Source organism: Tupaia chinensis, unplaced genomic scaffold, assembly GCF_000334495.1.
Source record: "Tupaia chinensis unplaced genomic scaffold, TupChi_1.0 Scaffold000355_1, whole genome shotgun sequence".
Taxonomy (NCBI): Eukaryota; Metazoa; Chordata; class Mammalia; order Scandentia; family Tupaiidae; genus Tupaia; species Tupaia belangeri.
The window spans coordinates 6965867-6993793 of NW_006159850.1; the positions used below are offsets into that span (position 1 = coordinate 6965867).

At 44.6% G+C, this 27927-nt stretch overlaps 1 protein-coding gene across 1 annotated transcript; it reads right to left on the minus strand.

The window, feature by feature from the left end:
* Nucleotides 1-6: 6 nt before the first annotated feature.
* GAN (gigaxonin) lies at nt 7-27074 on the minus strand (the record flags this gene model as incomplete). Its single annotated transcript, XM_014589382.1, is given in 10 exon segments — nt 7-1410; nt 1496-1605; nt 11971-12099; nt 12895-13031; nt 15407-15556; nt 17420-17532; nt 22300-22421; nt 22827-23044; nt 24205-24555; nt 26960-27074. Coding segments are annotated over 10 exon segments (1627 nt in total), but the record flags the coding sequence as incomplete, so codon positions are not given.
* Nucleotides 27075-27927: the final 853 nt, after the last annotated feature.

Genomic DNA, 27927 nt, shown 5'->3' on the forward strand with positions numbered 1-27927 from the left:
GGAAAGAGGAAGATGAGTTTGCTCCACTATGAACACAATGAAAGTAAGTTGAGGTAGTTTACTCTACCAGCCAAACTTTTCTCATAAAGCAATTTTTCTGAAACTCTTACTAGTGAACGGCACTGGGAAAATTCCATGACAAAGACTAGATTCTTAACACAGATGTGCATTCTATGACGAGTTTTCAAATCCTAAACAGTAAACAAGACTTTGTGTGCTTTCAGACAGATAATAAAAAGTTTTGATCCCTACAGAGTTTGTCCGGACAGTTTATTCATTTATCTTTTGCAGTCATAGCCGACCTTTTTTCTTTTTCTGACTCAGGTCTTTCTTTTATAAAAACTCCTACTCGATAATATCCCCATACTTATAAAATGGTTTTGATCGACTGAAAAAGAAGGATGGCACCGCATGAGATCCGCACAGCTCCGGAAGTACTGCCCAGAACCCCAGCCTGACACACCTCACCCTCGATTAACGGCGGCCAGCAGCTTCCGTAAGCTCACCCGTGCGCTGCAGCCTGACTCTCCCATGTGCTGCATCTTTCTGTTACTAAGACAGAATGTTACAAGAGAGAAATCTTATCTTGGTTTCGATTCATAATACACTTTTACAGAGTCTTAGGACAGAGTACTAGTAATAAATGGGTACTAACTGGCATACGGTCCAACCTAACAGTTTAGGCACAAACCTTAACTCGGTGGGCAGCAGGGTTAGGCATAATACACCCTCCCAAGTGCAGTAGAAAAGCGGTCTTGGTATGACTGGATATGTTGACTTGCATATAAGGATTTTGTTTGTGTTTACCAAAGCCTCGAACTTGAACACGGTGGTCAGTCAGATATGTGTTCCCGCCATGGGAAATGCACCTTGATGTTTTAACTTCAATATTTTACATTATACCAATTCCCGCCTCAGTGTTTTAACTGTAATATTTTACATTATACCAATTCCCACTCCCTTTCCTTTTGATAGTTACTAGCCTCCACGGTTTACAGGCATGCCTAACTGGAGACACTGATTCCTCCCAGGTAGTTTTTTCAAGTTAAAGGTTCTCCTAAACAGGAGCTGAAGCTCAAGCTTTTAAGCATTATCAAACCACCAGAGAGGTACCATACCGAAGCCCAGCACGCAGAACCCGTTCCAGTCGCCGTCTCTGCTCTCCCTCGTGTAAAGCTATGTTACGGTCAACTCAGGTCAGGATCTCGCCTCCTGCTCTGCTTCCTCTTCAAGGAGAGTGAACACGGATGCGGAACAGGCCTTGCTTGAGCTGCAGGCGGAAAAGCTTGCAATTCGCAATGCGCAAGGCTGCACACCCAGTGCGGCGGAGGTCGGATGGAAGGAGTGGCTTGGTGTGGTGCCAGGTTCCTGTGCTCCTTTTAAACTCGCGCACGTAGTCGTAATTGGTACCTAAACCACAAAAGTCAGCGAAGGTGAGACGAGGTGCCTCGGAATCAGCAGCCGGCGGCTCCAGCCAACTCACTGTAGGTCTTACCTGTATCAAGGTCTCCAATCACATAAATACTGGCTCCTATAGGGACAGCGCCATAGACGAAAGAGGAACTGGCAGGGATGCATAAATTCTGGTCATTAAGGTAGATCCACCTGGAAGAAAAATGGATGGACAAAATGAAGGAAATGAAAAGGATGACTCTATCTGGGAAGACAGGGACCACAGAACGTGGTGAGCCCTCAACGGTCCTACAGCGTGCCACGCTGGTCCCTACACTCCGCCTGCAGATACCCACCGATGCCTTCCTGTCACTAGGGCACCAGTCCTGTCTGTGCCAGGCATCATCTACACACACCCAGAGAGAGCACGCTTTTTTTTTTTTTTTTAATAAGATTTTTGCCATAGGGCATGTTTGCTCACTGGAGACAAAGAGAGGGAAAGTAAGAAATCATCCCCCAGGGGAGATGGCGGCACCACAATCCCTTCCCCATTCTCCTCTCGGGATTTTGGGATCCCATGCACACGTGCTTGGCATGATTTTCAAGATGCCAGGTCTAGGTATTGAACCATGGTTGACCATGTGGAAATCCAGCACCTTAACCACCATGCCACCTGCTGGCTTCAAGAGCATGTACTTTCCAGTCTATCTCTCTGGCTCAGCATAAAGTTTCTGAGTCATCCCTGCTGCTGCATGCCTTGGTAATTCGTTTGTTTCTGAGTGATTTCGTTGTTTCTAAGTAGTCGGACACTATGTGGGTGTACCAGATGGCTTATCCATTCACAGTTGATGTTCATTTGGCTAGCTTCCAGGCTTTGGCCATTGTGAACATTAGAGTTAGGTCATTTTTGCGGCCTTATGTTAAGGCATGGGAGGGTTATAAGGTAAGGGTACACAACCCACTGCTTTCCAAAGTGCTGTGCCACTGCATTCCAACGAGCAGAGTATGAGAGCCCCAACTGCTTGGTGCTACTTGTCAGCTCTTGGCACTATCTTTTAATTTTAGTCATTTTAATGACACACATTTCCCTAAGGCTAATGATGTTGAGCACCTCTGTATGTCTTATCGGCTTTTATGTACATTCTTTTAGGAAATGTCTGTTCAAAGATTCGCTCATTTAAAAATTGGGTCTACTGTCTTTCTATTACTGACTTGTGTAGTTGGTGGACACAGTCCTTTGTTGGTTACGTGCATTGGGTTGTCAGAAAAGTCACGACACATTTTCTATGCTTCTCTATGCAAAAATGCAGCAGAACTTTTCTGACAACCCAGCACTAGGAATATCCCCAGCATACAGACTGCCTTTCTATCTTCTGAATGGAATTTATAAAGAACAGATGAATTCAAAAGAAATTTTGATGAATTCCAATACATCGTCGTCACCTTTTTTTTTTTAAACTTCTATTTTTATTTGACCAAAGAGGGACAGAGTGAGAGAGGAAGAGGGGAGTGAGAAACCAAACTGCCAGGTTTGGGACTTGAACCACGGTCGACATTGTGGGAGTCCAGTGACTTCAACCACCATGCCACCTATTGTTCCTCATCTTTTTTTTTTTTAGATGGGGCTTGCTGTTTTGTTTTGTTTTGCTATAGGGTACATGCCCTTGCCAGACAGACAGAGAGAGTCAGAGAGACAGAAAGTGAGAAATCACCCCTGGGAGGATGGCCACGCCGCAATCCCTTCCCCTCCGTTCTCCTCTCGAGATCTTCGGCACGCATGCACACGCGCCCAGCGTTGAGTTTTAAGCCACCAGGTCCGGGACTTGAACTGCAGTTGACTACATGGGAGTCCAGCGACATAGCCTTGATGCTAACCGCTGGTCCCGGGGCTTGCTGTTTTGTAATACTCCTGCCTCAGCTTCCCCAGCAGCAAGGTCGAGCATGCCACCACCGCTGGGCCTCCTTGTCTTCTTTCATGTTATGCTTTCTGTGTCCTTCTAGGAAATTTTCCCTTAATCCCAAAGTTACAAAGATTTTCCTACTGTGTCCTCTTTTGAAATCACATAGATGTATGCGTGTTCTAAAATCACCTAGATGTGTGTGTTCAGTCATCTCAGGAAGTCTTTAGCTGACCCTGGATCCACAATGCTTGAAACCAAGGCCGAAGGCACTGAACTGAGACTGGGGCTGTCACTCACTGCAGGTGGGACAGCTTGCCATTTGAGTCTGATGAAGTTAACTGCCCACTAACAAGCTTACAGCAACACTTTCAAGCAATAAAAGAAAATTCAGGGCTACAACAACATAATATTCACAGTATCTAGAGGACGCAATCCAGAATTATTCAACAGAGTCAGAAAAATTAGAATCCATTCTCAAGGGAATAAATAATCAACAGACGCCAACTCTGAGATGCCTCAGATACCGAGTTACCAGGCAGGGAATTGAACACAGCTACTATAACTCTCAACAAGAGAAGGGAAAACATACTTGTGATGAAAAGATGGGAATTTCAGCACAGAAAAACAGAAGTCTAAAAACAAACTATGAAATTTTAGAAACTGACAAAGCAAGAGCTAAAACAAAAAAACTCAGGCTGGCCCTGTAGCCAAATGGTTAAGGGAGCAAAGCCCATATATGACCTACTGTGGCTTGAGAAATACGCTGGGCGTGTGAGTGTACCCAAAATCCTGTCGAGAGAGGAGGGATTGTGGTCTGACCACACCCCACTGGGGCTGCCTCCTTCTTCTCCCCTGGCCTATTTCTGGTGAGTGCATGGACCCTCTAATAATTAAAACAAACAAATCTGCTGGACGATCCTAAGAACAGAATGGAGATAACAAAGGAAGAAGCAGAGTTAAATAAAAATCACCAAACTACAGTGCTGGAAGCCACATGGCCGACTGTGGGTTTGGATTCATGGGCTGGTCTGCAAACACGCTGGGTGCATGCACACGAGCTCAAGATTCTGAAGAGCTGGAGGGCAGGAGAAAGGGGACTGCAGAGTGACAAGACATAGCTGAAGGTGCTTCTCTCTCTCTCTGGTGTGTATGCACATGCTATCATGAAGACAAATAAACTTAAAAAAAAGGAGGGGGGCTAAAAAGATCTATAATCAATTATCTAAAATGCTACCTGAAGAAGTAGAAAGGAAAGAGAAAAGTAAACCCAGCCTAAGTAAAAGAACAGAGATAATACAGGTAAGAGAAATCAGTGAAATCAGCAGCCAGCTCTCTGTCCACAAGGGGTACCGGAGGGCGGTAAGATTGGGAGACAAAGGGCCACTCCAGTCTCAGTCAGCCCCTCGTCCTCCTACTGTACCGCCCATCAGCATGCAGCTGGCCAGGGGTGCAAACCCTCGGCAAGTTCCCCTCTGGAGGCCACAGCACACCCTCCTCCAACAGTGAACCTCAGTCTGTGGTGCGGGAAGGACTCTGCCCAGTTAGTCTCCTCCAGAGCACTTTCTCTCAGTACCGAAGGCAGAGGCTGTGCTTCCTACATTGGCCGCTTCGACTTCAGAATCCCCTCACGCCCCTTGAGTAGCTGACTACCTCTTACTAGTTAATAACAGCGAATATCACACTTACTGTTCAAATACTCACGAGGCTACCTCCTGACTGGACCAGGACTGAAAAAGGTATGGTTAGGAGTGGAGTTTGCCCTTCATCCTGTATTTCACATATCCTATAAGGCATGTGAAGTACTTGCTTTTTCCTAATCATGAGATCCAAACAGCATAATGTGGTGTAGACGGTGTGCTGTTCTGTGGAACATCGAGGTGACAAAGATCTCTGCAGGACTGCCACAGCCTCCAGACAAGACTGTATAGTGTACTATTGGTCCTGCCAGGTAACAGCAAACTGCTTCTGGTGGTCCTCGCAAATTGGAATGAAGAAAAAAAACACCAGTGAGGCCGGCAGTGGTGTGGTGGTTTAAGTGCTGGATCCCCACGGTTTGGGTCCTGGATCTGGTGGCTTACTTTCTCACTTTCCTTTCTCTGTCATTGTCTCATATAATTAAAAAATAATAACAAATACAAATTTAAAAAAATAGTTCTTAAAAAACAAACAAACAAGGGAACTAGCAGTTAGCGTAATGGCTATGTCGCTGGACTCCCACGTAGTCAACCGCGGTTCATGTCCCGGACCCGGTGGCTTAAAACTCACGCCGGGCGCGTGTGCGTGCGTGCCCAAGATCCCGAGAGGAGAATGGAGGAGAAGGGATTGCGGCATGACCATCCTCCCTGGGGGGTGATTTCTCGCTTTCTGTCTCTATGTCTCTCTCTGTCTGGCAAGCGCACGCGCCCTACAGTGAACATCTCTCCAAAAACAAACAAACAAACAACCAAACAAACAAAAAACAACCCAAAACATTAGCTAGGTCAATAGCTACATACAAAGGCCAGAGACGGTGTTCATGAAGATGTTAAAGTTGTATGAAGATACTCCATCTGGGGTAGAATGGTTGACCAGTGTAACCACCTGATGACACTTGTGACATACATAGTCATTTTCCAAGATTTACCGAACTTCTGTGCTTTTTTCAAGTGACAGAAGTGAGGATAGGTATCACCACTCCTGAATTTTAACTCCTTAATGGTGACTAATTCCCATTGCTCCTGGTTTTCTATCTCTATAGGCAAGAAAAGTTCCAAGGACTCCCACTCAGCTCTTCCTGACATGAGGGCCCCCAAACCAGGGGTCAGAGAACCAAGTTGGAGAGTCTGCCAGTTATCAAATATGTCTATTCCAATGATCCATTCAAAGATCAAAACAGACAGGTCCAGATTTCAAAACAGTTAACACAATTTATATAAAAATATTAAAGTGTGGGTGTGGCACTGAGCCTGAGTCAGTGCACGAGACAGTGACACACAGGGGGCTGTAGAAGGGAGGGGACGCACAGAACCTGCACTCAGATCTGTGAGAAAAAGAATTTTGAGCAAAGGAATGAAACGACCAAAGTTTTTGTCCAACTGATATTCCGAAGCCAAAGGACATAAAATGAATTAGTGGAAACTGATCACAGAGTTTACGATACTGCACACAGAAAGAAGCAGCGACATTAGGGTAGGAGCAGAGGAATGGAGATGAAAAATAATACGCGTGTGTGATATACATAAATAGATCCCCCCAAAGAAGCCTTGGCAACTGATGAGATATGACGTCCAGGAGAGTCAGTGAGTACCTGGGAAGGTGCTGGTCTTATCTGAAAAGGGAACACAGGAACAGAAACGGAGAAACTGTCTTTTTGGGTTTAGTAAGCTGTTACTGTGACTTGGTAAGATCACAGGGCCAGTTTTGGCTTTCCTTAAAACAGTTTTGTTTTTGCTCAGAAATACAGAAAATAAGAAGATATGGCATTTTTCCAGGAAAGTTTGAGCCTAAAAATAGGGAACAAAGACAGGAAAGATAAGAGATTACTTAAAAACATCGTGACAGCCTCCAACCTAATACAGATTGCTCTTTGGGCCACAGTGTCCACAGTATGCAAACACAACACTTCATCTTTTAAGAAATGAACTACTGCTGCAGGTCATATTCTCTGTGACTATTCCTTAAGAAGCCTCCATCTCTACGTCAATCTAATGCTGGAGTTATAAAGGTGGACTCTGGAGCCAGAACCCCGACATTCGAATTCCAGCTTTCCCACTCGCTACCTGTGTGTCCTGGCACATTTCTGGATCTCGGAGCTCTAGTTCCTCACGTAAGACAGGAATGACAGTACCAGTACGTCAGAAGGCTGTTCTGAGACCAGATGAGCTCCGTGAATGAACACGTGGCAGCTGGCGCTATATACACATTTAGTATTACGTGAACGCATTAAGGGTCTTGTAAGTCATAGTGACAATTTAACTTAATGGCTTTCTGCATTCTACTTACAAACTGTCATTGGAGAGCTGAGAATTAAGAAAACGGGGGGGGAGGCAGGAGATGGCGTGGGTAAGGCATCAGACTTCTACTTGGCCAACTGCAGTTCGAGTCCCAGACCCAGTGGCTTGAAACTCATGTGGGGTGCATGTATGCCCAAAATCCCAAGAGGAAAATGGAGGAGAAGGGATTGTGGCATGGCCATCTGCTCTGCTGGTTGATTTCTCACTTTCTCTCTGTATCTCTGGAGAGTGCATGCACCCTATAGCAAAAATCTCTCTTAAAAAAAAATTAAAGAAATTGAAGATAAACAAGCTTTTAAATAGCAAGAAGGGGCCAGTACTCATGTTTAATAATTATAAACTTAAAGCATATAATAGTTGTATTGAAATCTCATCAACCATAAATATGAAATAATCTAATATAAATATAAGTATGTAATTTAATTGCTCGGAATTCAAAGCTTATCAAGGGCAGACTGAGAAACTTTATAGACAGATTTAAATAATACACAAGCAAAACAGGGGCAGGAAGATGTAGGCAAACTGGACTCTTCCAGCAAGCATGTTACTAACTCACGCTGTCTCAACAGTGACTTGGTCATTGTGGAAAAGGTGCATATCAATATTTTATCACGAAGCAAACACACTGGCTACTGCCTGTTAGTGAAGCTGGAAAGACACACACGAGAGTCACTGGGCCAGTGGATTAATGAACTACTTCATACCTTGGGAGACAGCCGTCTCGGTAATTTGTGTATTAAGGAAGGAAAAATGTAAAGTGTTTGAAATTCTCCCCTGCAAACCACCATAGCTAATGCTCTCTGAATTGCTCTATTTTCTCTAACACATTTTCCCAAGGGAGCCGGCCAGTGGGCCAGTGGGAACGCAATGCTTTGCGAGGCTGACCCGGTGGGAAGGTTCTGGGCTCATGTCCACACACCTCCCTGAGCACACTAAGTGTGAGCGTGCCCACGATCTGCAGCTGGCTAAAGCTCAGCTGAATCACGGCATCAGGACTCTGCTGGGGGCCTCTCTTCGGTCTTCCTCATTCATGAAAAGAAATAAACTTAAAGAAAAAACATTTCTGGGGTTAGCAGACGGTGTGGTGGCTAAGGTGTTAGATCCCGCATGGTCAGATCCATGGTCTGAGTCCTGAAACCAGCAGCTTGAAAAACACACTGCACACGTGTGTGTGCGTGCTCAAAACCCTCAGAGGAAATGGAAGAAAAGGGATTGCAGTGTGGCCACTGCACCAGCGTGGGAGAGTTCTCACTTTCCCATTCTGTTTCTCTTTCTCTCTCTGTCTGGCTCTTTCTGGCAAGTACACACACCCTATGGCAAAAATTGAAAAAAAAATCCATGATGGCCTGACCCTCTAATTGGAAAAAAAAAAAAAAAGCTATGCAAAAAATATACATTTAAAATGCATTAAGAGCCAAGTAATATTTATCCCTATATCTAAATCTTAGTAACTAGTCCCTGCTAGCTCATTTAAGCAAAATAATACAAAATTCAATATTACATTATGGGGTGTGTACTGGCGTGTTCAGGGACCAAGGTGACTAAAGCTATGCGCTACACCTCATCTTCTAGATCCACAAAACACTCAGGCAAGGTAGGGTGACCTCTGTCCTCTCTCTGGCTCTGTCTGTCTCTCTCTTTAAATTAAAAAAAAAAATTTTTTTTTAAGCACTTCTCCTCACCTTTTCTTTCTCTTGCTAATTTCAGAAGCCATTTTAAATCTGAGGTGTGTCCTGGCATCTTCGCGTGGCACGCTAGCATGCCACAGTTTTCATTTTTTACCTTTAAAAAAATTTCCCCCTCTTTTTTGTTAGTTGTTTATTCCCCCCTCTTCTCTTCCTTTTGCTTTTATTTATTTATTTTCAACCTTGCTTTCCCACTCTGCTCTTCAGTCTTCACACACTGAGTACCTAGACAGGCCTAGGTGCATGCTTTCAGGGTCACTGAAATCCTCAACACTTATTGAACTTCTTGCTTTAAGGATGACACTTCTTTTTATAAATCTGAACTAATAATCTTTGTGTGGATACCATGTTGCTAAACACCCTAGAGTTGTCACAAAATGACCAGAAACCAATGCAGAGGCACAAGAAATATGAGAAACCAAGAAAATATCTCTCCCCTAAGTGAAAAGAATAGTCCTTCCTCATCCACAGACAGTACAGAGAACTCATGGAAATGTCTGAAAGAGAATTCAGAATATTCATAGCGACAAAACTAAATGAGATGCAAGAGCTGAGAGACCATGAATTCCAGAATAAGTAGGAGAAAAGGGCCAACAAGTTCCAGGAGGTGAGGAAGTTCTTGCACTATCTAAAAGAGGAAATACACACCATAAGAAAGAATCAAATGGAGCTGTTAGAGATGAAGGTTGCAATACAGGAAATCAAAACCTCCCTCGAAAGTAGTAAAAGCAGATTAATCTAGGCAGAAGATTGAATCTTGGATGTTGAAGGAAAAACCTCTGACCTAGGGGAAAAAAAAAAAAAAGCTAAGAACTAAAAAAAAAGAGAGAGAGAGAGAGAGTACTATACAAGAAATACTAGATACCACTAAGCGCCCAAACTTCCGGATAATCAGTATCCCAGAAGGTGAATAAACTAATAAGGGCATTGATAATCTACTCTATGAAATCCTGGAAGAAAACTTTCCAAATCTAGAGAGCCATTCAAATATCTAGACCCAAGAAATACAAAGGATCTCTAACAGAATCAACCCAAGAAGACCTTCTCCAAGGCATATCATAACCAGATTGGCCAAATCCACAAACACAAGATACTAAAATTGGCAAGAGAGAAACGTCTGATTCCTTATAAAGGTTATCCCATCAGGCTAACCTCAGACCTCTCATCAGAAACAACATGAGCGAGGAAAGAATGGGAAAACATATTCGAAGTGTTAAGTGAAAAACAAGTTCAACCAAGAATACTATACCCGGCAAGATTATCCTTCATATGGTAAGAAAAGATAAAAAACATTCTCAGATAACTGAAAGAATTTACCAACACCAGAACAGCTCTTCAAGAAATTCTGAAAGGAGTACTTTACCAGGAAAACTAAAGACACACAGAAACAAGGTAACAAAAAACATTATGACTTTTGAGAGAAACATTACTGCCTTTTTCTTTACTGTACTGTTTTCCCAATTTAAGGATACTGCTTTCTTTTGAGCTGTTGATAGGTTCAGCAATTTGTTAAAATGTTTTTTCTTCTTGTTTGCTTCTTTAAATGGAAACAAACTTTTCTCCCTTCCTGACCCTCTGGAATTGGAAAATGTTTGGGAGTATTCTTATTTTGTGGTAGAATGGTTATTTGCATAAGTTCAATAATATCAGTTGCTTTGAATTGGAAATTAAAAATACTAGTTAATAGACAGGGCTTTGGCTGGAATGTCATATCTGAAGATTAACCAGAAAACTACGGAACTAAGGTGGATCTCAAGTAAGTCAACGGAAGCTCTTGGAAGGATGTCCTGGCACCATAAACAGTTCTGCCTGGCAGGGAGGATTAGAGAAGCTATATGAAAGAATTCATACCATAAAATAACCTGGACTTTCCCAGCCCAGCATTGTAATCAGTAGAGATTGCAAAAGGGCAGCCACAATCTTGAGTAAATGTTTGTGGGAAAATGGAAAAAATAAATAAATAAATCATTAAAAAAGGAAGAAGAAAAAATATGACATTATGGCACCCCCTTCTGGTAACATGAACGAAACACTGTAACAAGATTATATTTAACACAGCAGTCTTCCTTTAGGATTGTAAGATGTTACTGCAATAAAAATACGGCTTAATGGCTGTAACAATAACACGCAAAGGGAGGTGGAGAAGAATTTCAGACACATTGTAGCACTATTCGACATGATACTGCACGTCCGGTATAAACATCCCAGGTGTGACACTGGGAACTAGGACGCAGAGCCGACCAAGCTGAACCTTACCTTGAAGTGGCCTGCTCAAGGTAGCACTCACTACCTCGGAGCGAGGCGTTGTAGTGTTAGGGGTCATGGACTGAGGACTGGGACATGTGAGGAGGCCTTCTCTAGGTGGTGATAACTAAGCAGAGTTTTAGAAGAAGCCAACTAACTGGATAAAAGTTAGAAAAGAACATTTTAGAGAATAGCACACAAGCAGAGCTGAGATAATTCTATGCATTTGGTGGGAAAATGTGGCTCAGTGTGAAGAACCAGAGGTCTGAGACTAGTAGGAATAGACCAAGGCCGTTGCACAACAGGCCATATATGCTAAGTTAAGAGCCATAGGGAGCTGGGGGCTGGTAGGTGGCGTGGTGGTTAAGGCTCTGTACTCTTACATGGCCAACTGTGGTTCAAGTCCCGGGGACCAGTGGCATGCTCTCTCTCTCTATCTCTGGTGAGCACATGTGCCCTATAGCAAATTGAAAAAAGTAATAAATAAAATAATTCTTAAAAAAAAAAAGCCACAGGGAGCTAATGAATGATTTTAAGTAAGTGTCCAGATCGGATCTACATTTTAGAGTAGATTTCTACGTTTTCCTTTAAGTTAGTAACACTTCTGAAGTCACCGTCTAAATGTCTAATATGCGTTAGACCTATCTTCTAAGTACATCATTCAAAGAAGTAACTTGGAAACTAAGCAAAGCGAACCGTGACTTTACAAGCATAAGGAAAAAGCTATATAAGTCAAGTGGAGCCACTCGTAATTACCTTTTAAACTCGTCGTGGTAGAACTCAGACTTGCAGGTTATCATCTCACTGCCCTGCATGTCCTCACGACTTCTGACTCCCCCGAACACATACAGCTCCATGGCAACACCACAGGCCACTGCTCCGAACCTGAAAGGCGGAGCAGAGCACATTACGTATTGGGTTTACGTGACCCCGTGTGTAGGTCCCTGTAAGCTGTTTAAACTCTGTCACAGCCAGCCCTGCGGCCTAGTGGTTAAGGGAGCTGGATCCCACGTGGCTGACTACAGCTCTAGTCCTGTCCCCAGTGGACTAAAATATACACTGGACATGTGTGTGTGAGTATGTCCAAACCCCGACAGGATGGAAAAGTGGAGGGGAAGGGACTGCAGCATGACTATGGCCCACTGGGGCATGCTTCCTCCCTTTCTCTGTCTCTCCATTTCTCTCTGACAAGCACACGCACCCTCTGCCATTAAAAAAAATAAAGAAGGACGAAAGGGGGGAGACTAGAGCAACTTCTGGCCAGTCCCATAGTGCCTAGTGGTTAAGTGGTATACATAGAAAGCAGATCCCTTATGACTGACCACAGGTCAAATCCTGGACCCAGCTGCTTGAAAAACACCCGGGGCACCTGTGCGTGTATGCCCCCAAATCCTGATGGGATGAAGACATGCAGGAAAGAGAATGTGGGATGACTACGGTCCACTAGGGGGTGCTCTCTCTCTCTCTCTCTCTAGCAAACATATGCACCCTCTGACAATCTAGAACATAAGTAAAGAAATAAACTCTGCAGCATTCAGTCCTGCTCAAATTTTCAAGAAATGCCAAGTCAAGTATAAGTGAAAGAAAAGAGGAGCAGAAGCCAGGTTAAGGGGCTTCAGACACAATGAGCACGAGTCAGCAAGGCCACATCTGCGCGGGCTCACCTCCGCGCGGGCTCACCTCCTCTCTTTCAGTGGGCATATCGCAGTCCACTGCTGGGTCCTCGGGTCATAGCACTCCACAGATTCAAAAAGCTTCCCATACGATCCTCCGCCCATGGCATAGATTTTCTTTTTCATAGCTGCATAGCAGCCAATCTGAAAGGAGCAAACAACAGTGGGAAAAAAGCAACATTTGCGATTAAAGTGAGGTGAATAAATATTGTCTGCAGAGCACTTCAAGATACAGAGGAAAGGAATCAGAACTTTCCAATGTTCCAGCACAAGGCTTTAAAAACAAGTAGAGCGCAGGACCAGCAGATGGCGTAATAGTCACGTTGCTGGACACTCATGTAGTAGACTGTGGTTCAAGTCCCGGACCTGGCAGCTTAAACTCATGCCAGACGTTTGTGTGTGTGTGTGTGTGTGTGTGTGTGTGTGCCTGAAATCTGAGAGGAGAATGGAGGAGAAAGGACTGCGGCATGGCCATCCCACTGAGGGGTGATTTCTCACTCTGTGTTTCTCTGTCTCTCCGGAAAGCACACATGCCCTATCACAAAAATCTCTCAAAAACAAAAGAAAAAATCAAGAGTTGGGCTAGCAGGTGACAGAGCAGTTACATCATCGGACTGCCATGTAGCTGACCATAGTCCCGAAGCCAGTGGTTTAAAACTCACGCTGGGCACATGTGCGTGTATGCCCAAGATCCGAAAAAGAGAATGGAGGAGAAGGGACTGCAGCGTGACCATTCTCCTGGTGTGTGTGTGTGTGTGTGTGTGTGATTTCTCAGTTTCTGTCTCTCTCTGTCTCTCTGGCAAGGACACAAGCCCTATAGCAAAAATCTCTCAAAAACAAAAACAAAAAAACCCAAGAAGAGCAAAGTAACACAGGTATTGCTAATCCTCTGAAAAGGAGCTCTTAGCTCTTATTACACATAATGTTTTCTAATTAACAATTTTGTAATTTACAAGAAATTTATTATCTCATCTGAGAGAAAGAGAGAGAGAGAGAGAGAGCAAGAAAGACAAATGCCTCTCAATGGAGTCCCTGGTGCTGTGATCCACACCCAGTCTTGGCCGGCCTGGATCACAAGTCCGAGGGCATGCCTGGGGTTCTCAGGGATGTCCTGGGACACACACTTAGACCACCTGGCCTCAGTAATCCAGATCTTTAAAGAGCTTTCCAGTCTCTCTCTCTTTTTTTTTTTAATGAATTATTTTATTTTTAAAATTTGGCCAGAGAGACGGAGTGAGAAAGCAAGCTACCAGGCCTGGAACTCAAACCACAGTCGGTCATGTGGGAGCCCGGTGCCTTCACCACGCCCTCTGTCAGTCCCTCTGGTCTATTCTTCCACCATTATTTCAAAGTTCTATGATTCTTGACTCTTTAAGAGGGCACATGCACTCACCAGAGACAGGACAGACAGATTGAGAGAGAATGTGGGAAAGCACGCCCCCTAGGGAATGGTCATGCCACAATCCCTTCTCCTCCATTCTTTCTCCTCCATCTCTCTTCCTTCTGGGACTCTGGGCAAACATGCAAACATGCCCAGCATGTTCCTTGAGCTACCAGGTCCGAGACTCGAACTGCGGGTCAGCAATGTGGCATACAGCTGTCTTCACCACCACTCCATGGACTGGCCTCATGATTGAGACCCTGAGGACAAGATATTATTCAATTCCTAACCAAAAGAATTCAGGACCAGCAGCTGGCATAATGGCTATGTCGCTGGACTCCCATGTAGTCGACCACAGGTTAAGTCCCGGACCTGGTGGCTTAAACTCATGCCAGGCGTGTGTACGTGCATGCCCAAGATCCCAAGAAGAAAATGGAGAAGAGATTGTGGCGTGGCCATCCCCGCTGCAGGGTGATTTCTTGCCTCTGTCTTTCTGCCTCTCTCTGTCTTTCCAGCAAGCACACAGACCCTATAGCAAAAGAAAAAAAAAAAAAATCAGCTGAAAGAGCACACATCTACAGTCAGAGAGGATCTGCAGCATATTCTTATAGTCAAAGATGTAAACTGCGCCCAGCTCTGGAAAGTGCACTCACAGGAACCACCAAGTGGGAAGGCGCACAGTGGTGCTGCATGGAGCTCGCCATGCAACAAAGGCAAGCACCAACAAAGGCGGCAGCCTATAGCCTAGGTCTTTTAACACTATGAGCTGTATTAAAAGTATTAAGACGCTGGATTCCTACATGGCCAACTCTGTGGTTCAAGTCCCGGACCCAGTGGCTTGAAAATCACACGCGGCGTGTGTGCATGTATGCCCAAAATCCTGAGAGGAGAATGGAGGAGAAGGAATTGTGGTGTGGCCATCCCCCTAGGGAGTGATTTCTCACTTTCATTCTCTTCCTGTCTTTCTCCAGCAAAAGCACATTCCCTATGGCAAAAACCTTAGAAATAAATATATATATATAGGTATACACACACACACACACACACACATATTTTTTTTAAAGGTGTATTTAGAAAATAAAGAAACATTAAGATCCGATTTGCAAACAAGCCAGTTATCATGAGTTACGGCTCTCACCTTCCTAACCATAGTCAAGTCAGGCTGCTTCGTCCAGGTTTTAGAGTAAATATCGTAGCACTCCATGGAGATCAGCTCCTTATCACCATCCTCCCCTCCGAGAATATACAGCATCCCGTCGATCTCCACCATCCCAAAGTTATGTCGTGCCTGAAAAGACATCAAAGACCTTTGTACACAAAAGGCCAGCGACTGCAGCGGAAGGTACACTCACCGAATTAACGGAAATGAGGGGTACCGTTTTACTCCAGCATTCCCACCGTGAAATGCCATGTTCAGAACCATTCCCCAGGAACACTGCTCGGATGTTTCTGCTGTCCCCAGAAACGTACTCTTCTGTCATCACAGAGGAGCCAGAGCCAGCGATTCCTCAGAACAGGGAATAGAACGCAAGCTGAGTTCACCGGCAGAGCAGCTACTTTCAATTCACAAGAGTTCACAGAGCAAGAATGACGGCTTTGTTTCAATATGATCACTTCTACAGCAACGGGGAGTGAGCATCTTCAGACTGAGTGTCACAGACCACGTAAGTGCATGGCACACCAAAGAAGTGCAAGCTGAGTGTCACAGACCACGTAAGTGCATGACAGACCAAGGAAGTGCAGGCTGAGTGTCACAGACCACGTAAGTGCATGACAGACCAAGGAAGTGCAGGCTGAGTGTCACAGACCACATAAGTGTGTGGCAGACCAAGAAAGTGCAGGCTGAGTGTCACAGACCACGTAAGTGCAGGCTGAGTGTCACAGACCACGCAAATGCAGGTTGAGTGTCACAGACCACGTAAGAGCATGGCAGCACACACCCTCCCCTTCATGGCAGGGAGAGGCATGGGGAGGACTGGGCTGTGCCAAGGCTGTCTGGAACCAGAGAAGCTTGAGGTATTCAACATTCATTCACCAACAAATGATGGCACAGTTCCCTTAGGTGACGAACACGATGCTAGCACCGAAACTGAACACTGAACAGAACGAAATCAACCGCCATCAAAGAGGTTGCAGAAGCATCTCAAATATTAGCATGTCTTGGGGACAGCAGGTGGTATGGTGGGTAAGGCATTGGACTCCTGTCCCATCCAATGTAACCAAAATGTAGGACCCCTGGAAACGTGAGTGAGAAACACATAAGACAAGCACTGACGTTTAACAGGAGGCCAGGGGCTGGCCGTCTCAGAGGGGTGCGGCCCAGACTGGCTGATTCTCTGTACATTTACTGAGGAAGAGGGCACCAGAGAGGCAGCAAGCACTTGCTAAAGCCCTGGCAGCTGCTGAGTGGCGGCAGGACTGAGAGACAGCTTTACAGAACAGGTGGAACGCTTGATCGGGCCGTGATCACATGTTCCTGTTTTCAGGACAGAGCGAGCACACCGTCCTGTGTTTTCTCACTCTGATGTTAACCACCTCCAGGTCCAATCATTCTGCAACAGACTCCCACATGGCCAACTGTGGTTTGAGTCCTGGACCTGGCAGCTTGCTTTCTCACTTTCCCTCTCTCTCTAGTCAAATTTAAAAAAAAAAAAAAAAAAAAATTAAATAATTCTTTAAAGTAATACATTAGTTGGGGCCAGCAGGTGGCATAGTGGTTAAAGCGATACACTCCCATATGACTGATGAGTTTGAGTCCTGGACCTGGCAGCTTGCTTTCTCACTCTCCTCCCTCCCTCTCTTTCTCTGGTGGGTACATGTGCCCCATAGCAAACTTCAAATAACAGTAAGTAAAAATTCAATAAATAATAAAAAAAATTAGCATGTGAGAAATGACACATGGTATGAAGAGAGGGAGGCGGGAGGAAAGGCTATCCCAAGAACGAACACCTGAGGGGAGCCAGGGTGGAAGCTGTGCAGGGACCTGGGGGCAGGTGGCTGGAGGCAGGAAAGAACAAATACAAGACAGGGGGTGAGAGCATTTCTAGAAGGTGTGAGGCGGCCTTGAAGGAGGCCAGAATGAGCAGGCGGAAGGAAAGTAAAGGGGAGTTGGAAGGGTAGGAACGGCGTCTCAGGTGGGGGCAGGACTCACCTCGGTCATGGGAGGCAGGGCCATCCATGTGTTTGCATCTGGATCATACTTCTCTCCCGAGCTCAGGGTCTGCTTATTTTCATCTTGGCCCCCAAATACGAACAAAAATCCTTCTGCAAAGACCACAGGAGACACACAAGAAACCCAAGATGTAGGTCTTCGACACCTGCCAAGCCACAGCATGGACGGAGAGCATGCAGAGACAGTCTCCAACAGCCGCCACCTGCCCTCGGGCTGCAGGACCATCTCACTTGACCCTGGGTGATGGAGCAAACTCGGAGCCGCGTTAGCCATCCTGCTTTACTCCTTACTCTCCCTGAGTGGGCTCCCATCACCCACGGCACGAAGGAAGTGGAACACCCCCTGCGCTGTCACCAGGCCGCTCCCGGTCATCTCTGTTCTCCTGCTCTAGTCCAGCCTGTGATTCTCAGAGGACTCCTGATCCCCACCTTTGTTCATTCGAGGCCCTAGGGCATCAGCTCTGGGGCACCCGCGTGCAGGGTATCTGCACATCAGGGTCTCAGAGCGACTGTTAACTTCCTGTTTGGGGTAACGGTGGATTAGGTTATTCTGCAAACCACACCTAAATTGCTGAATAAAACATTTTAAGAATCATCTTAGAAGAAAGGAAGACGAAGAGACAATAAAGTAAAACTGAAGGGAAAAGCAGTAACCCAGAGGTTACCAGGCATGCGAACTGTTTTGTTCTAAAGACATTTACCAGTCTGAGGAAAATTTGAACCTTTTATTTTGGGATAAAAAAGACAGAAATCGGGGCCGGCAGGTGGCATGGTGGTTAAGGACACTGGATTCCCACATGGCTGACTGCGGTTCGAGTCCCGGACCTGGCGGCTTGCTTTCTCACTCTTTCTCTCTCTTGCTCACTCACTCTCTCTCTCTTGGTCAAATTAAAATAAATAAATAAAGTTAAATAAAATAATCCTTAAAAAAAAAAAAGAAAAGAAAAGAAATCTAATCCTCAAGCCCACACAAGGTGTGACTTTTGGCAGGAGACCATCTTCAAAGTGCTACATCCTCAGGATGAGGGCTGACCGGAATCAGTACTCAGTAAAACCTCCTTGCTCATCCAGGAAATCTCCAGCCCTGAATCTGCTTAACAGGAAGTCCAAATCAGGAGTGTTTTCAGGCAACCAGCAGATGCAAAACTTCACTAGGAAAAAGTACCTTCATCTAGGCCAGATTCTAAGATTTTAAGGCATGAAATTGTTCCTACAAATAATTTTTAATAAAACTTAACCAGATTCTGGCCAAAGATATTCAGGCATATCAGGAAATTATGGGAAGAACTAGCAGAAGCAGACAATGGAAAAGAGTCTTGCAAAGACTCCAACTATTGCAGTAACCAGACAATGAAACAATGCTCATCGTGTTAAATAATAAAAAAAAAAATTAAAAATTAAAAAAAAGGACAAAAGGAAACGTGAAAGTAATGCTAAGAAACACGGAACTATAGAAATGTCAACAGGATCATCAGGTGGCACGGGGCTTAAGGCAGCTGGGTCCCACACAGCCGACCACATCTTCAGGTCCTGCACCTTTGAATAACATGCCAAGCACATGTGCATGTCCAAAATCTCAGGAGGAGAAGAGAAGAGACTGCAGCATGATTTTCCCCGGTTGGGGGTGATTTTTCAATTTCGCTTTCTCTGTCTCTTCCCCGCAAGTACACACACTCTATATCAAATTTTAAAATAAACAAAAAGAAATGGAAGCATATTTGAAGATTTAAAGAGAACTTTAGCAAAAAGAAAAAAATATCAGTGAATAGGTTTAATAGTAGTCATAGAGTTAAAGAGATAATTCACTGACGAGAAAATAAACCAGAAGAAATCAAGGCAGTGGCAATGGAGAGACAAAAAGATGGCAAATAACAAAAACAGGAGGCAGAGAATGGCCAGAAAAGTATCACCGTATTTAATCTGACTTCCAAAAGAGGGAGAAGAATGGAAGAGAGGCAGTATGAGAAGACATGATAGATAAGACTTTTCCAGAATTAACAAAAGGCTGGGATAAGACTTAATAAGCCTACCTCCCCCCAAATATGACATAACTTAAAATAAAATACAGACTATGTACACTGTAGTGAAATGATAGAAAATAAACAGAAAATCTTAAATACAACCCAGAGAAACGAAGATTTTAAACTGACAATAGACTTAACAATGAAACCCAGAAGTGAGTGGAAAAACATCTTCAATGTGCTGAAAAATAATAAATACCAACCTAAAATTCTATAGCTAGCAAAAATGTCCTTTAAGAATTAAAGCAAAATGATGATGTTTGCAGACAAATTGGACAGTTTTCCTCCAAAGGACCCACGTTAAAGGAAACCGAATGAATTTCAGAGAGAAAGAAAATGATCCTACGTCAAGTGTGAGGTGTAAGAAAGAAGAAGGGGACAGCAGGTGGCATGGTGGTTAGGGCACTGGACTCCCTCATGGTCAACCATGGTTTGAGTCCTAGATCTGGCAACTTGAAAATCATGCCAGCGCAGATGTGTGCACGCCCAAAATTTTAGGAGAATGGAGGAGAAGGGATTGCGGCATGGTCATCTCCCTGGGAGGGTAATTTCTCACTTTTCTTCTGTCTCTCTCTGCCTCTTTCTGGCAAGTACAAATGCCCTATGACAAAAACCTTTAAAAAAAAAAAAGAAAGAACGAATGATTAGAGAGAGTGGTAAACCTAAATGAACACGATCTATGTATAATCTATCCACCCATCCATACGTATATATAAAATATTTATATAAAAATATATATAAGGTGACATCAGAAAGTTCGTGGAAAAATGGAATTAAAGTACAAGTTTATTTTGTTGCCTAAAAAGTTTTGAAATGCATTCATAGGATTTTCATAAAATTCACTTCTCATGAACTTGACAAAGACCTCTTGTGCTATATTTATTTATTAATAATATATTTTTAACACTGTAAGACTGTGGAACATAAAAAATAAAATTATCCTGAAGGAAAACAAATGTATTGATTAACGTTGATAGACTAAATTTTAAGATAATCTCTCCAAAGTAATATAATTAAGAATATAACTTTCAAATGAGTAGTAAGGAAAAACTGGATGACAAAAAAAGAGTCAAAATCTATTTAAGAAAAGACAAAAAACAGAAAGAGAAATGGAGCGGGCTGGACAAACGGAAAGGAGTAGCCAGCCATTTCAGTCTGGGTCGGTCCAACTGTGCACAATTACTCTCCTCACTGTTCAGCTTCTAAAGTACCAGCCCCTCTTGGAACTCTGCCAGGTTAGGGACCTGAGAACCTTTGTGATAAGATACGTGTGTGCGTGAAAATCCCGAGTATGTGTACGTGTGACAGAAGGGAAACTTCACGGAGCTAATTCTGAGAAGACACAACAGTGAAACTAGACCCACATCAGCTGGCCACCCTGTCCCAGCCAGCACTCTTTACATTGGCAATAACTTGAATCGTTTTGGGACTCGTGAAACGATTCCGTCTCTCCACCACAGCACTGCCTTAGCCATTTCCACGGTACGGTGTGATGTGGTATGGTATACCTTTCAAAACCTGAGAGAGAATGTCAGTGGGAAATCAGAGGCAGTAACAGGATTTTAGGAGGACAGCTAATGTAATCAGAATTGCGTGGAATGGCTCTTGTCAGGGAACTCAATGGGCGAGTCCAGAGGACATGGACAGAAAATGACAGTGAGGCAACTACAACCTTTTCTTTTTTTTTTTTTTTTTTTGAGAGCGAGAGAGATTTTTACTATAGGGTTTGTGGGCTTGCTGGGAAAAAAGAGACAGAGCAAGAAATCACCCCCCGGGGGTGGCCATGCCACAATCCCTTCTCATCTATTCTCTTGGGATTTTGGGTACGCACAAACACACCCAGCTTGAGTTTTAAGCCACTAGGTCCAAGACTCAAACCTTGGTCAACTATGTGGGAGTCCAGAGATGTAACCATTATGCCATCTGCTGGCCCCAACTGCAATCTCTTCTATCTCCATATGCAAGAGCTTCAAATAACAGGGAGCAGCTGTTAAACTTGGAAAGGTCAAGTAAGATATACTTTCTGCAGTAAAGTAACTAAACTATTGCCAGTTCTCACAGGACATGTTTGCTTTTATATATTTTATATATTGGGCATTCTGAAAAGTCATGACTCATTTTTGCATAGAAAAACCTGTCATGACTTTTCCAACAACCCAATAGTTCCACACTCTAATTCTAACCTGTGTGTATTTTAAAGACAGAAATAACATGGCTCAGAGCAACCCCAGGCTCCACGTGTGACTGTGCAGCCAGACGGGGGTAAGAATCTCTGAAGTCTGCTCTCCCTGCCAGTGAGTCACCAGGCACACGCTCCTCCACTGCATTCTTAAAAGGAGCTCTGACGGCTATGGGTGGCGTGGAAGGTAAGGTACTATATTGCACATGGAGGACTTTGCGGTTCAAGTCCCAGACCTGGCGGCTTGAAAACCATGTCGCGTGCTGTGTGTGTGTGTGTGTGTGTGTGTGTGTGTATGCCTAAGATCTCAAGAGGAGAAGGGGGGGGGGGGCAAAGAAGAGAAGGGGGGGGGGGGCACTGCTGTGAGGACATTTCCCCTGGAGGGTGATTTCTCACTTTCCTTCCCCCCCCTCGCGCCCTATAACAAAAACTTAAAATTAAAAAAAAAAAGGGAGCTCTGAATTACACATCTGAGAATAGCAAGGACTGATGGAAGACACACTCTTCTAAACGTAGTCTTGACACCAGGCTTCTGCTGAAAATATCATGGGGAGACAGTCCAATTAGGTCTCTAGAAAGTTTGGAGGCATATTGTGTGCAACCCTTGAAATCACATACTACTTGACCTTGTGTTGAAGTAAAATTTGCACAGAACAGTACCTGCTGAGAGAACTCCATGGTTAATCCTGGGCATGCTTAAAGGGGCCAGTTCGATCCAGAGCTGCCTGTTAGGGTCGTAGAGAGGACACATGCATCGCATCGCAGCTGTTGGTTTCCGGGAACTATGGGAATAAGCGGTTGATTAGCAGCAGTTGACATGTTTTAGACAGTTCTGTTCATAATGGCCATAACTAATTTTAGTGCTCTCAAGAAAGTTTAAACAATTTAAAAGTCGGGGGCTGCCAGGCGGCGTGGTGGTTAAAGGAGCTGGACTCCCACATGGCCGACCATGGTTCAAGTTGTGGACCTGGTGGCTTGCTTTGTCACTTTCTCTGTCTGCTCTATGTCTCTCTGATCAAACTGGAAAATAATAATAATAAAAAATAAAGTTAAATAAAATAATTCTTTCAAAAAAATTTTTTTAAGTTGATGGCTACTATACTTTAGATACTGAAAAACCAGACAGGCTTGTTAATGGGCCCACCTCTGCTGCGTGCCGCTGTTCAGACAAGCCCAGCCGTACTCACACTCGCTCTTCCCCGCCGACGGTCACGATGCACTCGGAGTAGCCCCTGGGCTTGAAGTTGGCCAGCATGGCCTCCCCCTGCTGCGGCTGGCTGAGTGGGATGTTGCTGCACTCCTTGACGATCTCCCGGACTAACGGCTCATTCAGCATCTGCTCCCGTAAATAGCTGGAGTCCAACCCAGAGACCCACAGGGCCGACATCACGTCCTTCATGTGCACCTGCAGCCCGGGAAGAACGGACAGGACAAACGGGGGATGCAAAGCAGTTTTTAGAACACACGATTCCAATTTGTAAAAAACAAACAAACACACACACGGTTACCAGGCAGATTATCAGCATGCCAGTTCTAAGTGCCAGCACTGCCTGACTGAGCGTTACCAGCCCCTTTGCTGCTTCCCATAGCCTTCCTTGATATGTAGAAGTTGAATTTCTAAAAAAGACCCTCTTGGAGACAGCAGGTGGCATGGAGGTTAAGATGCTGGACTCCCACATGGCCGATCATAGTTTGAGTCTTGGACCTGACGGCTTGAAAATCCTGCTGGGTGCATGTGGATTTGTGCCCAAAATCCTGAGAGGAGAATGGAGGAGAAGGGACTGTGGTGTGTCCAGGACCCCAGGGGATGATTTCTCACTTTCCCTCTTTCTGTCTGTTTTACCCTATGGCAAACTTCCCCCGCCATTTTTTAATTTAGAAAAGAGGATGCTCTTAGAGCCTTCCCTCCTGGAACTGCATGGCTACAGGAACTCAGGCCCTTCTGCTTTCGCCACCCTCCCCAAGGTGTCAGCTATTCCACAGAGAGTCCGTGCGCTGAGCTCCTCTGACCAATCTCCCCCCTCGTCCGAGCTCACTGGGCACCAAGGTTCCAGTTGGGGAGAGCCCACCAGAGTGGAGAACTCTGAAAGCAAGGGTGGGGACATTGCATTTCTAGAAATGCATCTTCTCACTGAAAACAATGTGCAAAGGCTAGCGTATTCCTAACGAAAGTTAACATTACACAGACATATCGTGAGTCACAGGGGGTTATGGAGACAGGTATGAAAAACCAACCACTTCAGTGACACATGGAAGGGTGTTTTACAGGTTATCTTTTAGGTCACAGTAGTCTTTCAAACTGTGGAAGAAAAATAAGTATAATTTGGATCGAAAAACCAAAGAGGCAGGGCTAGCAGGGGTGTGGTGGTTAAAGCGGTGGGACTCCCACATGAACAACCTCGGTTCGAGACCCAGACCTGGTGGCTTGTTTTCTCACTCTCCCTTTCTCTAGTGAGCTCATGTGCTCTATAGCAAATTCAATAATAACAATAAATACAATGAAATGAATAATGCCAAAAACATAAACACAGAGGCAACACAAGATCACGGTGTCAGGACCGGTACCTTTCTTAAGTCTGTGTCATGTGCTATCCACCGAATGACTGCTTCAAATACATATCTTTCATTGCCAACGTTTAGCTTCTCAAGAGAAATCACTTCTTTAAGCTTCTGAGGACTCAGTTCTAGAAACTCCTCGGTGCTGCTGACGTCCCGGAAGTGGGTCTCCAGGTACTCCGTGGCCAGGTAATGCACGTGGCGCAGGCAGTAATGGAGGGCGAAGTCGCGGATGCCGATGCAGTTCTCGGCGGCGATGCAGCCCTCCAGGAACTCGCAGCACAGGGCTTTCAGGTCCGTCAGCAGCAGCAGGTCTGCGGCCTGCACCACGTCCTGGATGGTGTCTTCACTGAGCCTGATCTGTAAGAGCATGATAAATGTCTTACGTTGGAATGTGCATACTAAGACCCAAACCGCTATTCTGTGAGGCTGACCTACGTGAGGTTTCCATTTTTGGAGGGTAACAAAACACTGGCAATTTCACAGTAGTCAACCTAGCATGTTCTGTTCAAGAGTTTGAGGGTCCCAAGGAAGCTTCTATCAAGGTTCTAAGCAGATTCATCCTTGGTTAGCTTTTCCCAGATCTTCCCTGGTTATACCATTACCCATCAATACCTCTTCTGATGTGTACCCTGCTCACTCCTAACTTACGGACAATCTCGACAACAGAAATGCTCAGGATGTGGGAGTTCTACATTCTTCAGTAAACTGTAGGTGGTTTCTTTAAGATACCTGCAAGGTTGAAGATCCTGCCTCCAATACTTTAATTTCATTCTACTGCCAAATGGTAATGCCAGACTGAACGCAAGGCCCCTGAGAGAAGAGGGGTTTCTACTGCGTCAGAAGCCTCTCTCGGAATCCCAAGTCACTGTACTTGGACACTGTGCAATACAGACAATATGATCTCAAAAGTACTTTTTGGAGTAAATCCTTAAATTAAGGTTTTGTTTTCTCATTGCAAAGTTTACTTTCTAATTTTCTTCATTTTCCTGATTGATGCATCTTCCTCCACCCACTTCCAAATTTTCCATCCACCAGTAAGGCAATGGAAAGAAATGGGCCTCTCAGTACCAACTCAATCAGTAGTGGACTCCCCCAAAGCATGGGAACTTCACCACAATTCAGATTTGTAAATAAGGGAGAGATTTCACAGCGGCAACAAGAAACGTTTTTACCACATTTTACATGTTTTGTACCACAGATACAAAAATAAAAAACAAAACACATAATTGCCAATTGCCTTAGAAACTGAACAACAGAACTGCAGAGAGAAGTACAGTATACTGAGTAGGGGAAATGCCCTGCTTATACGAGAAATGGAATTTGGCCACAGAACGGCAGATACTTGTAGACTATACAAGTAGAGGCATGGAAAAAAACACTAAATTGCATTAGACAAGAGACTGGTCTCAAGCCTAGATGTGGACTGATACCTAGTATTTCCAGAACTTTAAGGGGTCTCCCCAAATTAATTTAAATTCATTTATTTTTAAATTTTTATTATTTAAAAATAATTTTTCCCTTAAGGCATGTGTGCTTGCCAGACAGGGAGGGGCAGAGAGGGAAAGTGAGAAATAATCCCCCAGCAGGGATGGCCATATTGCAATCCCTTCTCTTCCATCTTCCTCTCAGGATTTTGGGCATACACGCACACGTGCCTAGCATGATTTTCAAGCTGCCGGGTCTGGGACTCAAACCATTGTCGGCTAAGTGGGAGTCCAGCACCTTAATCATTACACCACCTGCTGGCCCCAAAATTCATTTGCTTTTAAAATCATATATACGCACACACCCACCACCTAGTGTTAACAGAAAGGAAAAGGTGGTAACCTCATGAAATCAAAGCAAAAAGGATGAGAATCACTGAGTTTGACTCTGGACAGAAGGAATCTATTCAGACGGAGTAAGCGATACACTCAGAATACTGAGAAAACATGTAGTGGAAACAGCACTTGCAGAGAGGGAAAGTACAGGAAAAGTGAAGAAGAAGGGACAGAGGAGCACATGGGGAATGGGGTTCCAGAAAGAGTAAAGAGAGAAGGCATCCTTGCAGAAGCACAGGACGATGCGCCACCCTTCCTTCTGTGAGGAGCCAGCCCAGATGCACACCGGAGAGGAGTCTGGAGGCCGCGTGCTCTCCTCCATGCACCGGGGGGTGGGGGACAGGAGCAGAGCAAGGAACAAGAAGTCTGATCACTGACAGCTCCTACCCCGGGCATCATTACATCTCCCGAAGTGTGAGCGAGTGCAGACAGCAAAGGGAACTGAAGAGAGAGGGCTGGGCGGGGAGCTGCACTGCACAGGCAACAGGCCACAATGTGCTACCATTCTCCCTCCTGGGGGGACCTCAAAGAGGTCTTCCTTTCTACACATAAGCCCTAATGCCCAAGCGCGCTCCTCTTTGCATGACATGGAGTCAGAACAAGTGCCTCAACTATGTGGACAGAAGCAAGACTGGATTCGAGACTCAGAACAGGAGCCAGCGGAGAAGGGAGCATCCCGTGTCCCATCCCATGCTGGAAGGTGGAAGGTGGAGTTCGAATGGTGGAAACCATGAGGACTCGGGTCCTCACTTTCTCTTTCGGGAGCAGAGCCCTGGAAGAACACCTATGGGTACACAATCAGCAGGGATACTTGGTAAAGCACACGATGGCGGAAGATGAAAATGACTGTGCGGCTTTGTCGTAGGTGGATGAAAGGAGACCCTCACCCTGAGCTTCAGAAGCCTCTACTTAGGTCTTCCTTCCTTTGCTTCTCATCGTACCTGCCCACTGAAGATGTAATCCAGGATCTCTCTCATAACCATTACCGATATCCCTTCAAGTTCAATCTTATAAGTTGATCCATCATCTTTTGGAGGATTATAGTTTAACTTTGTCCTAAGAAAGGGAAAAAAATGTAAAATTTCTATGAAAGAACAGAAATAGCTATAAATAGTTTATGCACTCAATACTCTATGAAGTATCCGATACTTATCAGTATATGAGCCCCGTCTACTTTAGTTTGTTAACTTTATATCAATATATTTCTATTACTTTCAATTACAAAGTATTGTAATGCTGCTTCTTAAAAGGTAAGACAAAATAGGTAACAAAAGAACTAAGATCCATATGAACATAAGTTTCTATTTCACCTTGGAAGTCCCAGTTCCTTCTGGGTTATTTTTTTTTTTTAATTTAATTACCAGGACCAGCAGTTAGTGTAATGGCTATGTCGCTAGACTCCCATGTAGTCAACTGCGGTTTGAGCCTGGACCCGGTGGCTTAAACTCACGCCGGGTGCATGTGTGTGCGTGCCCAAGATACCAAGAGGAGAATGGAGGAGAGGGGATTGCAGCATGGCCATCTCCCCGGGGGGTGATTTCTCACTTTCTGTCTCTCTCTCTCTGTGTCCTTCTGGTGAGCACACGCGTTCTATAGCAAAAACCTCTCAAAAAAAAATTAATTACCTAGTTATTTTCAATCACATAACAAGGACTCCACAAACCTACCACCTAGAATAAAAACCAAGACTGACAGTCACCTGCTCCCCAACGGTCCTCCACACCAATCTATTTGCTTCGTCCACCACCTGAAGTGCCCATTACCTGGAGTCCTACATGCAAGTTTCCTTTGCCTTTTCATGACTGCTCCCATGAAATACATGTTTTACATTCCAGGTGTTTCTAATTCACAAGAGTGCGCGACTGCACTGGTTTTATTCTTTCTGCTCTTAAAGTCCCACCTTCCTGCT